Source organism: Equus caballus, chromosome 30, assembly GCF_041296265.1.
Source record: "Equus caballus isolate H_3958 breed thoroughbred chromosome 30, TB-T2T, whole genome shotgun sequence".
Classification (NCBI taxonomy): Eukaryota; Metazoa; Chordata; class Mammalia; order Perissodactyla; family Equidae; genus Equus; species Equus caballus.
This window is the reverse complement of record NC_091713.1, coordinates 9811483-9829591: the sequence shown is the minus strand read 5'-3', so window position 1 is coordinate 9829591 and position 18109 is coordinate 9811483. Positions and strand designations below refer to the sequence as shown.

At 37.3% G+C, this 18109-nt stretch overlaps 1 protein-coding gene across 4 annotated transcripts in view; it reads right to left on the bottom strand.

Annotated features, from left to right (window-relative positions):
- The window catches only part of AKT3 (AKT serine/threonine kinase 3), a 327384-nt gene that overhangs the window by 53174 nt on the left and 256101 nt on the right, over positions 1 to 18109 (bottom strand). For all 4 annotated transcript variants that reach the window (XM_023632779.2, XM_023632783.2, XM_070255721.1 and 1 more), the window contains one exon: positions 10824 to 10952. In XM_023632779.2, the coding sequence (XP_023488547.1) occupies positions 10824 to 10952 (129 nt within the window). The remainder of the gene's footprint in view (positions 1 to 10823; positions 10953 to 18109) is intronic.

Sequence of the window (18109 nt, the reverse complement as noted above, 5' to 3'; positions counted from 1 at the left end):
AAGGGATAGGTCACACAACAAATTGCAAAGAAATGAGAAAATGAATGCACTAAGGATCAAATGAAAATCGTTAGCATGTTTGCATATTTTCTCTTAGGCCAGCTTAATTTTTCATTCCGGTTCCACTAATGTGGACGTTAAGTAACAACTTAGAGCTGAGCTATGCTGATTAGAGAGCACAGAATGTGCCTTACACACTCCTGCATTAAGAACGAAGAAATACAAACCAGACAGTGAGAGACAGGAGGAAACAAAGGCTGTAACAGAGGAGAGGACAGGGCATGACAACCATGAACACAAATGTGAAAACTTCTGGAGCCCCACACAGTTACACTCTTTCAGGAAATATGTAGTCAACAAAGTGAACACAAAGATCTACTGTTCGGGTCGCGATCAAGTTTAGCGTCCAAAGCTTTAGTACCTCAAACAAAAACTCCTGTTACGCACAAACAACAAAAGTTATGGACTCAATATCTGGGTGGGATGTGCCCTTAAATTTGTTTCCTGAAATACATGACATGCCAAATAAATTTAGTAAGAAATGATATGAAAGTATCAGGTAGGCTATGTTAGCGCAACCTGCTCAAACCGGAATGTGGGAACTTGCCCCTTGTCCTGGGAGAAATCAGACTTTCCCTTTCTACTTGCTAAGTCCTCACCTAGTAGAATTTTCTTCATTTCTTTGGAACTTTCAATATTTTATTTTAAGTTACTGTATTTGAATAATCTTAAAGCTTACTTTATCTAATCCTCTTAGCTTCGGGAAAAACAGATCAAGAAACCATACACATGAAATTTATTAATTAAAAAATCTCATAACTGATTACCTAAGAGAAAATTTGATACACAACAAAGTAGTACTCATGTTCCAAACTTTCTTAGTTTGACTTAAGGAAATGCGTTGTTGAAGATTACTTCTCTGTGACTTTGATTCAAAATTTACCAATAATTTCATACAATTGCACATGGTATTTTTGACAGTTACACGATGATTACCTATAAATACTATGACGAAAGGCACTTTGGTAAACAAGGTATTTAAAGATGGAGAACACAATCTCAAGAAAAAACTGTTGCTTAAAGATCTCTTCAGTAGTGTTCTTCAAATGTTATGGAAAGATTTTTACTTCAATTGCATCATTGTCTGTTTTGTGGCTGAAGACTAGGAGCTGCACTGGCAAGACAGAAACACAAGCCCAGTTCCTATGTTTTTCCAAAAATCTTTTGCAAACCACAAACTAAGCAAAATATTTTCAGGAAAAAAATCAAATTCTAGTTCCTATATTTAGCCAAAAATATTTCAAATTTCTACTTGTTTGAAATGAGTAACCTGAGAACATACAAAAAACAAGAAATAACCTAAAGAAGTAGAAGAAACTCTACTCGTGTACTTAAAGGAAATGCTGTCTATATAATTTTTAAATAGCAGTGACTTTTGATTTTCCAAGAATCTATCTCACATGCAATTAGCAGAATGTACTGTTTGTGGGCCTTTATCTAATAGACGCAGGATTTTACTTAATGACAACAAATTTTAAAATCTAAGTAATCTTTTATGCATTCCTACAACACCAACAAAACAGTGGCACATACGAAAAAGAGCCAAATGTGGTTTTTAACCTCTTTTTTCATAAAACCATAAAAAGCATAAAAGCTGGATTAACTGCCTTCCGAACCCACATTTCACCAGCCGGGTTCTCATCCCCAGCTGGCAAAACTGGCAATCCTTTATTTTTGTTTAAATACCTGGTTTGAAGCCAGAAGGGAAAGTGAGTACATAAAAAAAGGGTTTTATTTGTGAAGAGAAATAAGCAACTGAAAAATAAAACTGCATTGTAAAAAAATCTGTTTGATAAAATAAAATATATTTTATTTAGCTTTGTAAAATGAACACTGATTCTCAAAATAAGTGGTTTTGCTTCCGAACATCCGTGCTTTAATTGATGTACAGATACATAATGCTGCAATTAGAACTGTCTGCTGTCTCACTTGAACTGAACAAATCTGATGTAACGTACTGTCTTACTGACACGTAAACTTCAGCAACATGGAGGAGAAAATAACCTAACAACTCAGCCAGCACTCTTCTCTGAGTCTTTGCTATTGATTAAAAAGAAAGGCTTCTGGTCAACTCCTACCTCCAAACAGCTGGAAGATGAAATACACAGGAAATAAAAATAAAAGTGATTGTAATATTCTACGTGGATATATACTATAAAACATGTTACCCTGTTTCTTTCTCTTGCCTTCAATTTAAATTATTTCAAAACACAATACTTTGAAATACTCTAGAAATTCCAGAGTAAAATTAAAATCCACAGCCTCTTTTATATGATTTTTGGAAGATAATTTTTCTCCCTTACTCAAAGCACTTCTTTTTCCAAAATTACAGTAACGTATAAAATTTACATTCTTTAACCTAAGAGTTGCAATTCCTTCTAGATACCTCTGATGATTTTTTTCTACCAAAAAAGATAATTTACTTCCTGGTTATCATGAGGGGCTGATGCACAGGGTCTGATCATGGTAATGAAGGGGTACACCAACAGTAAAGAACACTTCAACTCCATTACAGTGAAACACGGACAACTTGGACGTAAATGTAGGGGAAAACCTGCCCGAGAGAAATAATCCAGTAAAACACTTATCTTGAAGACCTCATCTAAAGAAAGTGTCTCTCTTCCATAAAGTCAGTGTTGCTGACGTTTAAACTGAACCCCAGGTTTAACCATGAATGCAGACATTTCCTGTTTCCTTCCATGCCCACAGTCCTCTGTAACCACAGAGGCAGCTCTACTTTATAACTGCATTACAAACAAATGTCCAGAGATAAAGGACAAGTGGGGATTTGGAACACTAAAAGAAACATAAACGTGAAAAAATAATGATAAGTAACATCAAATCCAACATCCAAACAGAGCACAAACTCTAGGAAACCAGGCTTAGTTTCCGTTTTTCCACTGGCGGCCAGAGATGGCTTCACTTGCTGACATAATAAAACCTAAGATTCAAGGACGTCACAATAAGTACCAATTATTATTAATATTCTGGCAATATCTGATTAATATTTGGTACCGTTTGATGTAGACGCTTTCATTTATAAAACAGCCAGGTGAGTTAAAGTCACCATGAACAGCTCTTGAATGGTCACTAATTTCAATGAATGATACTAATAATAAACTATGTATTTTAAAATGATACCATCAATTAAATTTCCTAACATAAACATTTATTTGGCTAATGGCACTTTCAAAAAACTTGTTCATTCCAATATTCTTCTACCAATGGGGGTTTACTGGGGGGCCGGAGGGACACCTCTCTCAGCTGGTGCGGCAGCCACACAGTGCACCCAAGGCATGCAACTGCAAGGAGGCTACGTGTGCCCTGGCGTGGCTTCCTGCTCAATCAGTAATCCTGGCAGAACAGATGGGAAAAAATTAAACATCTAAACAAACTGTCTGCACACCTATGTTGTGAAAGTAAACTGAGAACTTGGATGAACCAACTTACCACTACTGCAAAAAAATTTTTTTTTTCTGGTAACCTTATATTTCAGGTAACTGATGTGTGTGTTTTATACATAAACACACATTTATATACATTTTATCTTTATGGAAATCCTTTACATATTCTTAACATCACAGGAATTTGCTAAAAGGAAAAACCACACAAATCTTCTAATTCAGATTCTAAATTGTATTGCAGCTTCAGGAGAAGTATATATTTCATAAGAATTACGAATTTCATGGTTTCATGGCATTTTCTTCATAAGCATATTTTTATGCCCAGTTCTCAGCTACTCTAATAATTCTTAATCTGAAGCTGTAACTGGCATTCACTGTGAATGAGGATGCTGTAAGCGCCATGGCCACTTCCTAGCGCTCACACACAAGCATCTGCACACATCCTACAGCACACTCTCAAAGCAATCTCTGGTTAGAACAGGCAACATTCTTGAGCAAGAGAAAAACTAAACGGATACAATACAGGCGATTAAATCACACTTACACATATCTTCTCAGAGATGTCTATACTTCCTTTTTATCCTGAAGAAATAGACAGTATTGGATTCCAAGAAACTGGGTCTTTGTTACCCAAGTAAAATTAGACACTGTAGAATGCTCCAGGTAATCACTAATGCTCCCAGTTAGGATTAGTTTTATATATGTTCTTATGCTTCAGAGAATTTAAAATTAAACTTTGTGCTGAAACTAGAACCACTCCAAAGTACTGAATGCAAACATTCTGACTGTCAAAGCCAAAGCCCACGTAACCCTGAAGAGAACTGTAGGTGAGGAATAATTACGCCAGGAACTGACAGAGCTCCAGGGGAGTAGAGCCGTTGAGTGTAAACACGGAGAGACAGTGACACTGAACTAAAAGATACCATTCTAGTCCACAGTGAAACAGCATCCAAGTTGGGGACAAAATGGGATGGTTTTTAACATTATATAGCAACAGTATAGATAGTAAGCTACCTCATATGACAGCTGGAAGTTCTTAAATGTGAACTCCAACAATAAAGCCAACGACTGCTATCTGCACTAACTAGTGCTCCTCTACTTAATTCTGCCCTCAGTGCTGGTGATGAGAACTTCTCAGAACCGTGAGAAAGATGAGGGTTTTCAAAAATACCTTAAGAGGACAGGTGTCACATGAATTATTAGTAATTAAGTAAAATACCAGGGACGGGCACAGTTTTAGAAAGTTGGCTAAAATAACTTTTATTTTTACAAAAAGCTTAGAAGTTTGAAGACTTAGTTTCACAATCTGTTAGAAATAGAATTTTGTCCAAGGGCTAAGCAAAATCTAACTACGTGTGCTACTATTTTTACCTACAGATCAAATGTGAAAACATATGTAACTTTGGCCTCATTCATTTCTCTTAAAATCTCCTAAAGACAACATTGTCAAGAGCCCATAAAATGATGTCTCTTACACTTATTTTTTGTTGTATTTAAAATAAACAAATAAAATTGCATTTAATACATTTAAACCAATTTAGGTTTCAACTCCTCCCCCAACTACACCACTCCATGCTAGCAACTATCTTTACCCTTAATTGATAGGATTCTCTCAACTCCTTCTGAATAAGTTAATGTATATCTTTGGCTTTAAATATATAGAGAATTTAACTTCCATTTGTGCTATTATCTATATCGCGTCACAACGACTTTGAGCAAATCTTTGTACCAAAGTAGTTATCAAAATATTCTGATCTATTTCAGATATTTTCAAACTATGTATTATATAAAAGACATTAAAGATATCTTTTCAAAAGAAAAGTGAATAAAATGACAGCAAGGGACTGTTTTCTAAAAATGAGGTTCTGAAAACCAAGAATGCATCCAAAAATGCATTTTCAGCCACTGAAAAAAATATTTTACACTTATACGAAATAAAATTGTATACTTTTTTTTTTCTGAATAGCAACCACAACTAGACGCTATATATTTTCCAACAATCAAGTCATTGTATGCAATCTTTTTGTTAGTCCTAACTTGATTATCAAATAATTTTTATTTTTACACTATTACAGAAGTGCATTTCTCTAGGTTTCCAAAACCACCTTATTCAACCTTCCCCATCTGTCACCATCTGCTTCTTTTTAGCATGTACTTTTTGCGTGATCACATAAGCATGTGAGAAATAACTAACATTCAGATGATTATCTGCTGGTACATTTGAGGACTGGGCATAATAAAAGTGCACTGCCAAAACGTACTTAACACTTTTAATTTTGTTGGGTCTTGCATGTGAGCTCCATTTGATTTTCAGACTGGTTTACAGTTGGGAAGTTGATCAGGTACTGCTAACTCAAGAGCGAAGCTGAGACTCCAATAATTAGCGCTGCATAAAACGGTTTGGATTCAACGAGAGCCAGACCCAATAATCAAATCCAACAGTAAGACTTTATATGTGATTTCTAATTTCCTTTATAATTTCTGGGTGTGGAAATATGGTATAGATTGCAAAAACAAAATCACCTCACAATATCTTATGGCCCATAATGTATGGCAGGTCAAGTTTATTTCCTTCTAACATAAGAGCAAAAAAACACTCATTGAAACCTGAATACACTGAAGCAGTTTTGGAGATACAGCACACTCATAGCTTATGCCTACTTGGACTGTATCTCCGCAACTTCTTAAAAAAAAAGACATGATTTTTCTCTTTAACGATAAAGAGCTATAATTCTACATCAAAAGCAGTAAGAGAAGAAATACTTTTGAAAATATCCTTTTTTCAACAAATGGCATTTTTATACTATCAGACTTATCTTGTCTGGTGGTCTTTGCCACAAAGAAACTTAAGTTCATTTAAAATTTAAGTTTATCTAAAAGTCAGCTGTGTCTGATACACAGGACAGTTAATAAATCGGTTTGGAACTGATTTCTAACTCCTTTTTGAGGTATCGATTAAATATCCTTCATCTATCTTCAAACAGCAAAGCATTTCTACCAGATCAAAACAACTCAAAAGGTAAAGGATGACCACACTAGATGAGGTACAGGCTGCAATAAGATCTCTCCACAATGAGAAAACAAGTCCTCTCCAAGAGAAGAGAAGGGAAAACACTGACAGAGAATTGGTACTCAGGAATGTGTTCCAGCTCTGATAAACAACCACTCCTAATATACTGCCAAGAAAAGTCTGGCGTTCATAATGGCATGGACTAGGAATTTCTGGGTTCAAAGAAGCGAGAGACCTCCCCCCAAGCAGAGGGCAGAGGCTGGTTTCAGCGTCTTGCGAAGCCCTTCCTAACTCCGACCACGTGTATCTGACCACATTACTGCCTTGCTCTCACTTCAAAAGTGATTTTCCCTCATCTGTGAGATCAAATCTAAACTCCTCTGCATGCCCCTCTCGACCCATGTGTCCAGGTTCTTCTTTTCCTGCTTCCCATTTACTGCCACTGGATCCTCTCAGCAGGTGCACGCACCCTTCCTTCTCCTTTACTACACTGTACATAACTCCAGTAAAGCTACTCTTTTCTTGCACAGCAATAATTTTCCATATCTTTACCATCTTAGTAAGCAGCAAGCTACTTGAGGACAAAAACCATTTCTTACTATCTTTGTATTCCTAGCACCTAACACAATGCACAACACCTAATAAATGTTCAATAAATATTCCTTTATGAATGAATCTTCTTCAGTGAAATGGTCCATACTGGAGAGGAGAGAGGACTTAAATTCTTGTTTTAAGAGTAAGAGTAAACACATCCAAAGTTACCCCGATTTAACAAAAATCTAGGGTTTGACACAAATACTTAAAATATAAGAATTAGAACCGCATGAGAAATTAGTTGTGTCACGATTTGTCATCCTCAGATGGTAACTATAATGGTCACTCTACCCTATAAAAACAAGGTGCCAAGATTTCAATTATGAATCAACATGTATCAGCCATGGGGATATAAGCTGCTTTTAAAGGCTAGACTTTCGCAATATTTTTAAAAAAAGGTAAACAGAAATGTTTTCTTATTTGTCTTGAAAAAGAAATTGAAAATTTCTTGTGAATTGTAAACTTTCTATTTAGAAACAATGGGACTCTTGCATTAAATTCTTGGTTTTGTTCTTCAGTTGATGACATTTGCATATAAAACAATCTTTGTTTCTTAGGAGATCATCTGCCTCTGAAATGAGATCTATTTATCTTCTTCAGAAATAGTCTCCCCTAATTGTGACACAACTAATTTTGTTATTCTAAATGCGGGCTATCATCATCCAAGGCAAATCTACAGGACGGTAACCGAACTCCAGAGAACAAAGAATTTGTTGTTCATGACATTCACAAGAACAATCCTGGTCTAGAAAATACGATCTTGTATTTGAATAAACAAGGAATAGTGTTTCTAAAATCTCCACAAAAATGGAGAATTGTAAACTCCAGATTTGTAACAGAGAAAATGGTATTTTTGGCACCCCTCAAGAAAATAATAGTTGGAAATTTACTGTATTTCAAATTATTAGCACTTGTTTATAGTAACTCAACATTGTTGAAATGTAAATTTAATCTCTAGTAGAAAAGAACTATTATGGTAATAAACTGGTATGAGTTACTCCATGTATGAGGAATGCGGGTATCATTCTAAATGTATTCCTACTTCCTAATTTCTTTTGGTTACTTTTTCCTGTTGAGTATTTACAAATTATCCATTTTAAAATTACAATTATTTACATGTCTAAGTGGCCTTGAAATTGTGACTCTTGGGGGCCATGATGTATACAGTTAAAAAGTCAAAGTAGGTTTCATAAGACAAATCTAGTTAGAATCCTAATTCTGTCTCCACCACCTCCTAGCTGTGTACAGAATATATATATATATATATACATATATATATATTTTTAAAGATTTTATTTTTTTCCTTTTTCTCCCCAAAGCCCCCTGGTACATAGTTGTGTATTTTTAGTTGTGGGTCCTTCTAGTTGTGGCATGTGGGACGCCACCTCAGCATGGCTTGATGAGCGGTGTCAAGTCCATGCCCAGGACCCTAGCTGGCGAAACCCTGGGCTGCTGCAGTGAAGCACATGAACTTAACCACTCGGCCACAGGGCCGGCCCCCAGAATATATTTTTTAAAAAAAATTCTGATCCTCAGTTCCATCACCTTTAAAAAGATCAAGTTTGCTATTACAAAAGGTTATTCAAATATGCCACGCACTTATCTAGCAGATGGCACATAGCCCGTGCTCACTGAATCGCAGCCCGCACTCAGCACAGAGCAAGGCCTCCCCGTGCGGTTCCAGCCACACTAGCCTTCTCAGAGTCTGAGGGAGAACCGAGCCTGCTCCTGCCTCAGGGCTTTACTGCAGCTACTCTCTGTGTTTGTAAAGTTCTTCCCCTCTATTTAGGCAACAGCTGCCTCCTTCCTTGCATTCAGGTCTCTGGTCAAACATCACTTTCCCTGAACATCCCATTTACAGAAGATTATATTTTCCAAAGGTAGCTGCAACATCATCTCCCATCTCACACGCTCTTCTACCATTGAGAGGTGGGGTCAATGTCACTGTCCCTTAAATCTGTGTACGCTTAGGACTGCTTAACTGCAAGCATATGACAGAAATTATGTCGTGTAATTTCTGAAACCAGGTCATAAAAGGAGATGCATACACGAAAATTCACAGCAGCATTACAGCCAAAAAGTGGAAACAACCCAAATGTCCATCAACTGCTTAACAGATAAACAACATGTGCTATGTCCATACAATGGAGTATCATTTGGCAATAAAAAGGAATGGAGTACTGATAACATGCTAACACATGGATGAATCTTGAAAACATTACGCTAAGCGAAAGAAGCCAGGCACAACAGGCCACGTATTATATGATTCCATTTATAGGAAATGTCCATAATAGGTACATCTATAGAGACAGAAAGTAGACTAGTGGTTGCCTAGGGGGAGGGGAGGCCAGGGAACTAATGGGTATGGGATTTCTTTGTTGGAGTGATGAAAATATTCTGGAATTAGACACTGGTGATGGTTGCACAACTTTGTGAACATACTAAAAATCACTAATCTGTCCTTTAAAAGGCTGAATTTTATGGTATGTGACTTATACTGTAATAAAATTATAAAAAATGTACTAAGAAAAGAAATTTTCAAAAAAACTAATAAAACATTTCTTGATGGTTTACTAGGTGGGGGAAAAAAAAGATGCAGCTTCTAACTTGTTACCCCGGACATTCACTTTTAGAATCCAGAGCCAAAGAAGTCTGACTACCCTGCAGCCATCTTGTTATGAGGAAGCCCAGCCATGCGCAGAGGCTAAGGTTGCACACAGACAATCCTGTTGATAGCCCTGCTAGGGTACCAGTTGACAGCCAGCATCCACTGTCAGACACGGGAACAAAGATGCTTCCCGACTCCAGCCTTCAGCCAGCGTTGCCTCCCTCCTGCAGTTCTTCTGGCTGAGGCCTCACATCCTGTGAGCAGAGACAAGCCACCCGCGCTGTCCCCTGCTGCACTCCTGACTCAGAATCACCATCACACAGAATGGTGTTGCTCACCAGTAGGCTCTGGAGTGGCATGTGACACAGCAATGGAAACGTGAACACTATTTGAGTCACCACACCACACCACCCCTTTACCAAGTCTTTTTTTCTTCCTAGTACTTATTCATTACATGACATGATGTGGTTTATTTATTTTTATTCTGTATCCCTCCACCACAAGTAAGTTCCCTGAGAGCTGGATCCTTTGCGTCTTGTTCCCGTAACCATATCACCCTAAAAAATACCCAACACATAGCAGACACATAATATATAGTTGTTGAATAAACAAATCAATGAATTCTTGTGGAACCTTCAGCATGGGGAGGTCACAGGTTGGAGCTTGCTTTGGCATGAACTCCAAAATGAAGCCACTGCCATTTCATTAACTTTCTCAATGAAATATTTTCGAATAATGAAGTACAAAAATGCACATTACTACAAATCCAAATTATCATTCTTTGTTTCTAAGGAAAATCCAAGATGGTTTATAAAACTGTAAACATTCTTGTTGAAGTCATTCAATTATTCTCTTTTAATAAATGAATCAAAATGGGCATAATCAAGGAACAAAATGTATATGGCCAAGAAATAAAAATTTTCTTACTCTATTATAGTTAGTACCTTTGTGCTCATAAAGTTTATAGAATTTAATTTCTACATATTCTTTCTTGCCTTATAATAAATACATTAAACAGATGGGACCAAAATAGATTTGATTCCTCTTGAAATCTAGGTCTTACAATTTTTTTTTAATGCTTAAATGGTTCACATCGCAAAACACTATGTCAATGTTATTTTTTCCCAAGAAGGGAACCACAACCTACCTCTGGTGCCAGGTATTCTGGTGTTCCACAGAACGTCTTCATGGTGGCGGCATCTGTGATCCCTTCTTTGCAAAGTCCAAAATCTGTAATTTTTATGTGCCCGTCTTTATCCAGCATCAAATTCTCCAACTGCATAGTAAGAAAAATGACATAATTTGTTCCATAGTCTTCAAAAATAGGAAAATACTGCTTTGAAAAGTTATTGAATGATGTGTAAGCTATTCTGGAAAGAGGACACGGTTGTAGCTAACAGAACTTTCAGTACATACAAACCCTGTAGCTTCCTAGCTCATCTTTAAAAAGAAACATGCATATGATCCAGCTATTCCACTGCTGGGTATTTATCCAAAGAACTTGAAAACACAAAGGCATAAAGATACTTGCACCCCTATGTTCATTGCAGCATTATACACAATAGCCAAGACTTGGAAGCAACCTAGGTGCCCATCAAGGGACGAATGGATAAAGACACGATGGACTACTACTCAGCCATAAGAAATGATGAAATCCAGCCATTTGTGACAACATGGATGGACCTTGAGGGTATTATGCTGAGTGAAATAAGTCAGAGGGAGAAAGTCAAATACCATATGATCTCACTCACAAGTAGAAGATAAAAACGACAAAAAAACAAAACAAAACATAGCACTGGAGATTGGACTGGTGGCTACCATACGGGAAGGGGGGAGGGGGGAGGGCAAAAGGGCTGATTAGGGTCACATGTGAGGGGATGCACTATAATTTGTGTTCAGGTGGTGAACAGGATGTAATGTATCCAGAATTTGAAATATGACGTACATCGGAAAAAAAATAAAAATAAAAATAAATACTTAAAGAGGATAAAATTATTAATTTTTAAATGAATGAGAGTAAGAGTCATTATTGTGCAAGTTCTGAGAACTAAAGCCTAATTAACTTTTCAAAGCAAACATCAACTCTTTTTTTTCAAAAAAAATAAATTACAATTTAAATAATCCCAAAGAGATGAGCATCTTCTCCTAGATATATATAGATGGTTTTCAGTAATTTCTCTTGGGAATCTATTGCTATTGTAAAATATTTGCTTACAGAAATATTTTTTGATGGTTGTTGTAAATCAAACCTAAATATTGTTTTGTAAGGTAAGGCAATATCCTCTTTTGCAGTTCTTTGTAATAAAGAAACACCAACCCTTTTAAATATAAAAAGAAGAATATCAAAGTCAAACATTCAATAGTTAATGAAAATATATAGCACAAATATTGTAAAGTTGGAATCTCTTGGAACTCATTAACTCTAAAACACCAAAGAGAATCTTATAGTTTAACCAAGTAGCAAAATCATCTGGATCAAGTGAAAATTATGAAATGCAAGAGGGAAGGAGTTTGTGCAAGTCCAATGCAATGGAAAACAGTAACAATAACTCATCTTTTCCTCCTAGTTTGAACCCAAAGTTATGATTATCATCACACAGACATACATTTGAGTTCTGAGTTGTGATCTTATAGCCTTATGCAGATGGTCCCCTAACCTTGACCGGTCATGTAGACACCACCTAAAGGAATACGTGAGAAACACATGTGAAAACTATACTGGCAGGATAAATGATAATTCACTTATTTAAGGAGAAGATACTTATCCTACTCCTTAATGTGATGACATACGAAAGTGCTTACCCGAACTCTGAAGACAATATCGAATTCAAAACAGAACTCCACACAGGAACATAAACCACAGACACCAATCACACAGAATGTGATGATATGATACTCTGCCATATTATCCAATGTCTTATAAACCAGAAACTAACTGGAGCGAAGTTGTGTTCAGTGAAGGAAAGATAGAACAGACATAAGTCCTTGGGTATAGCACTTACTGTGCTACCCAACTGAACTAAATGCTCAATGCGTGTTTCATGAATTGCAGGTACTTCAGAGAAGCGAATTTGTGACTTGTCTACAGAAAGCTAAATGAACTCCAAATATATTGTTGAACCTTTTAAAAGTAAAAGTTCTCTTATTTTATCTAAATTCAGATACTCTGCATCTTCCTTACACTTCTCTAGCAACTGCAACTTAAAAATCAAGCCTAGTTTGCCCAAATGGCAATAAGTCCTGAATACTGGAACCAATCAGAAACATCAAGAAAGAGTTTCTTTGCCAACTGCTCTTTCTTGCTATTATCTCTTTGTCTCTGCCTTAGTCTTTCTCATCTTCATGCTTCTGGTTTTCTCTCCTTTTCCCTTCTCTCTCTCTCTCTCTTTTTTTTTTTTGGTGAGGAAGACTGGCCCTGAGCTAACAGCTGTTGCCAATCCTCCTCTTTTTGCTTGAGGAAGATTGTCACTGACCTAACATCTGTGCCCATCTTCCTCTATTTTATGTGGGATGCTGCCACAGTGTAGCTTGCCGAGCAGTGCTGGGGAGCCAAATCTTCGAACACTGGGCTGCCAAAGCGAAGTGTGTGAACTTAACCATTACACCACCAGGCCAGGCCCCTCCTCTTTCAAACAACACCCTCTTATTCCTTTCTCTCCTATCTTGCCATAAGGAGAAAGACAAGTATATAGTAGTGGATCTTTCGTTTGTTAAATAAAAATATATGTGCTCTGCTCTTAATTTTTAAAAAATGCTTATTGTTTAAATATGTGAATATATAATATATAAAAACAAAACCAAATTAGTTCTTAAAATGTTGTAAGATCTTTTTAAAAACATTTAATAAATCCCTTTTACTAACATAATATACAAAAAATTCTCATAAAAAACTTCAAATAATACATAACATTGAATAAAATATGAATATACTATCTACTCCATTCCATTCCCACTCCCATCCTAGTTTGGTGTATATGTCAACCTTCTTTATGCGCTTTACATGCCTTGGACAGTATTCATGGAAACATGGTAGCGGCAGGACGCACCACTCCTCCACATTTTGACAAGGCTATTTTGAAGTGGATGGATACAGAAGTATCATAATGTACAAACACTGTCTTTTAACACCAAGAAGTATATATATTTTAAAAAATCCTGATTTGTACCTAATTCTCTACCCTCATATCTCATCTCTAAGATACCAAGGGTTGAGGGATGAGGAATGAAGTGAGATGCAGGCATGTGGCTGGAGTGAGGAAATAGGTTAAGGTGACCAGGAGTCCCAGTTTGCCCAGAACTGAGGGGTTTCCCAGGACACAGGACTTAAAAGTTCTGTAACTGGGGAGTCCTAGGCAAACCAGGAGTTGGTCATCCTACTTGTTTTATAAATGAGCTTTTAAAAAAAATTACAATGATATAGTAAGAAATCAGGTTGGCCTAAGGGATGACTGAGAGAAATGGGGTGAGGGTATGGTGATGGAGTGAGAGGTAGCATATTACATGGGAAGCAGGAGAGAACAACAGGGGTGGGAGCATGGGGTCAAGTCAGAGGGCTTTCATGTGAACTCAAGCTTTATCCCTTACTCACTGTGTGTCCTTGGGCATGGTACTGATTTCTATGTGCCTCAACTTCATCTATAAGACACAGGTAAATAACTGTAACAATCCAATGTGATTGTTTTGAGAATTAAATGAGATACTGAATGCAAAACTCAACAGATTGTGAGCATTCAACAAAGGTATTGATCACTTATTAAATATGGAGAGTTTAAATGGCTGATTTGTAAGTTATCAAAATCGTGTATGCTCTTCCAGACAACTTCTGTTTTAAAGAAAAGAGCAAAGTTCAGGAGTGGAATCCTATAAAACACTTTTGTCAGCTCAATGACTTCATTAAAAACACTTTCCAATATGCAATAATTTCTTTTGAAGAAAACAACAAAACTAAATATTTCATAATTTTTCAGCAAGTTAGTTTACAATAGTGTCCACCTTCTTCTGTCAATTATTTTTCTTCTCTATCTTGAAATGTCATTTTGCCAAATGTGAATGACAAGAACAACTTGTCCATCAAAAGTATAAACAATAGTCAAAGATGCATCACCTTTAAAAAATGTCATCTCCAAATCTAATCTTGTATAAGGAAAAATCGGGGGGTAATTAAATATTCAGTCTTGTTAAAAAATAAATAATAATTTCACACAGATGCATAAGAAAGTTTCCATAAGACAGGAACCATTAGTGGTGTGATTCACAGATATGAAGGATGCACAGAATCATCTGGAAGTCTTTTCACAGCAGATCAATGGCCTGGATATACCAAAACACCTGGAAATCACTTCCTTAGTACATTTATTTATTTTTTTTTGAGGAAGAGTAGCCCTGAGCTAACTACTACCAATCCTCCTCTTTTTGCTGAGGAAGACTGGCCCTGAGCTAACATCCATGCCCATCTTCCTCTACTTTATATGTGGGACGCCTACCACAGCATGGCTTTTGCCAGGCGGTGCCATGTCCGCACCCGGGATCCAAACCGGCGAACCCCGGACTGCCGAGACGTGGAACGACTTCCTTAGTGTATTTAACACTAACATAAAGAAGATTTAGTCAAACATTTTTAGGAATCTTTCTATTGTATAAAGGAGGAATAAAAATACTTACAAATAACTGTTCTTTGGTTTTCTCTCCTAAATCTCATGGCTTTCCTTCTTCCATTAGCCATAAAATGCAAAATGCATACTATCACTGACTGTTCGGTACTCTCTATTTATGAAACTTTAAGTGCATCTGTTTTATTTCCACAGTCTTAGTTTCCCAGATTGGGAGCAGGGAAATACGTTTATGCTTAATGGATGCGTCCACTGGCAAAAGCAATGACGAAGTCAAACAGGAAGTTTGAAAAAAAGATTATATATTAAAAATCTGGGTAATGCTTACTATTTGTATCAGTTAGAAGGCTGTTATCTAACAGTTCATGCTTTAAGGAAAGAAAAAACATTACACATATATCTCACAGAGTTTCCATAAAAAAGGCCACATTTTTGACCCAGTTGAAGTGGACAGGCGTTATTTGATACAGGGTCTTGACTCAGTGCATATAAGAAAAAATAGTAGATACTGAAATCATTTTTCCTCTATGCTTTATGGACAAGAAATTATAGCAAGAAAGTTTATTATGCTCCTTTCCGCTCTTGCTGGTGCCCAGAATATAATTAAACTCCAAAAATCCTAGCTGTCTTTAATACAGTGCTTTCCAACCTCTACACTTCATAGTACAATAAAAAATGAAATTTGCGGGATGTACCAGGATCAGTGGACAGGCTGCCTGAGGCCAGAACTGACTGGCCCCGGGGCTCCTAAATCCCCTGGCGGGCTGCGGGAGGCCGCGGCTGGGGCACACCTATAATTCATTTGTGGCACACAGGCCGCGCAGCTCTGCTTAACACACATCAAGGTAGCTATTAGAAAGTTTGCTAAACCTTCGAATATAATATTTATCTACCTATCTTTTAGGTACCATTTTATTTAAATGGGTGACACTGTGCTTAAACAAAGGCACGAAAACAGCAGTTCTTAAGGGCCCTGATGGCTACACTGTAGCAATATAAAGGAACGGTTCCTCTCACTCACTCTTACACCCCTTTCAGCACAGTTACATCAGACTCGGTGTTCAGGACCGAGACTGCCTCAGGCCCAAGAACGCAGTAAGGAATCCTCCTCTACACACTGCGTATTTAGGTTTACACGCGTCAAAGTGCCAAAATGTCACACAAGTTGGCCTGCAGGAACTGAATGACCACGAATTAAAAGAGTGTGCTGAAATACTGAAAGAGAAACATGTCTTCACTTTCAAACTTCCTAAGCTCGAAAAGGATTCATAACGTACAACACTGGAGACCCCATCTAGGTTGCCAAGCCACTCAAGAATTTACTACAAATAAAGAACATAGCCCAGTAGTAAAACTTAATTTTTTTCTTTTTGGGGAAGACAGGCCCTGAGCTCACATCCATGCCCATCTTCCTCTACTTTATATGTGGGACGTCTGCCACAGCATAGCTTGACAAGCGTTGCGTAGGTCTGCACCTGGGATCCAAACCAGTGAACCCCGTGCCGCCGAAGTGGCACTGTGCCACTGGGCTTGCACCAGTACAATTTAATTTTAGAGGTGGAAGGGATTTTTAATAGCAGTGGCTTAAAATTTCTATAAAACAGCGCGTTCAGAGTGACTGCCTGATTAGAAGTGGGAGCTGGGGGCACGTCTTCAGACTCCGTACGTAAAGCACAGGTGCGGTCTTCACTCAGACTGAGCTTTTGTTCGGGGGGAGCTTCCAGGGCCAATGAAGACCGAGCCGGCAGTGGTAAAGGACTCGCTGAAGCCATCCCTTTGTGTCATTCTGAGTCTCTGAAATTATCTAAATCTTCCAACATTAATAATGTAAATGATTAACTATTAAACTCTGGGTAGAAAGCAGATTAAATTTTCCACAAGCAGGATATAGCAGCAAGGTATGTGTTGTTTTCTGCCCCTCGCTTGTGTCACAAACTCTTGGAGAAGTTGATTCTCAGTGAATCCCACTGTTACCGCATGCACGTTTGCAAATGCCCCCATTCAGCCTCTTCTGTGCTTGGACGGCCATGGGTGTTGAAAAGAAAGGTTACACTTGCAAAATGAGAACTAAGCAGAAAAGTTTTTAACACAATTTGCACTACTGACGAAGTCTCAGAAGAGATTTCTTTAAATGTTGTTGTTACCATGAAGCAACACCACTTGTTCCTATGTAATCACAAAGAATTTGGGTCCTGACTGAAACAAAATTTCACACCATGACATGTATTGAAAAATTAAGCAAAATTACTTTTTAAAGTGCAACAAAGGTTGGAATAATTTATGTGTTGCTATGAATATCAAATTATTAGGAAATACTAACTGATAAAATATCTTAAATTAACTTGCACACAAAAAAGGCTTTGCCTCCAATGATAAATGGGGCAGTGGCGGATAAGACTGATTCACTTGAGAGGTGCAGGAAACACAGGCATCTCAAATAGATTTGCCTTTAAATAAACACGAGGTCACTAGGAAGAGAATGATAAAGATAAATCTGAGATTGATGAATCAATGTAGGTATCTAAATCAGTTTTTGATGATGCTATTTTTAATACATCTGGTATAAATATATCTAAAACATGCATTCTCTTATCTTTGGCAGTTTTATTCACATTTTAGGTGACCTCCCAGAGCTAACCCAATGCATTTCTCCATCTAGATTTCACTTCAACACTAGAAAGGCAGAATGGTATAACGAAGAGAACATTAGACCTGGAGCTAGGATTTACAGGTTCTAATATCTTGATTATGTCACCAACTTAGTCCACTACTTAGAATAAGTTACTTACGAGGCCTGTCGGCTTCAAGGATCTCATGTGTAAAC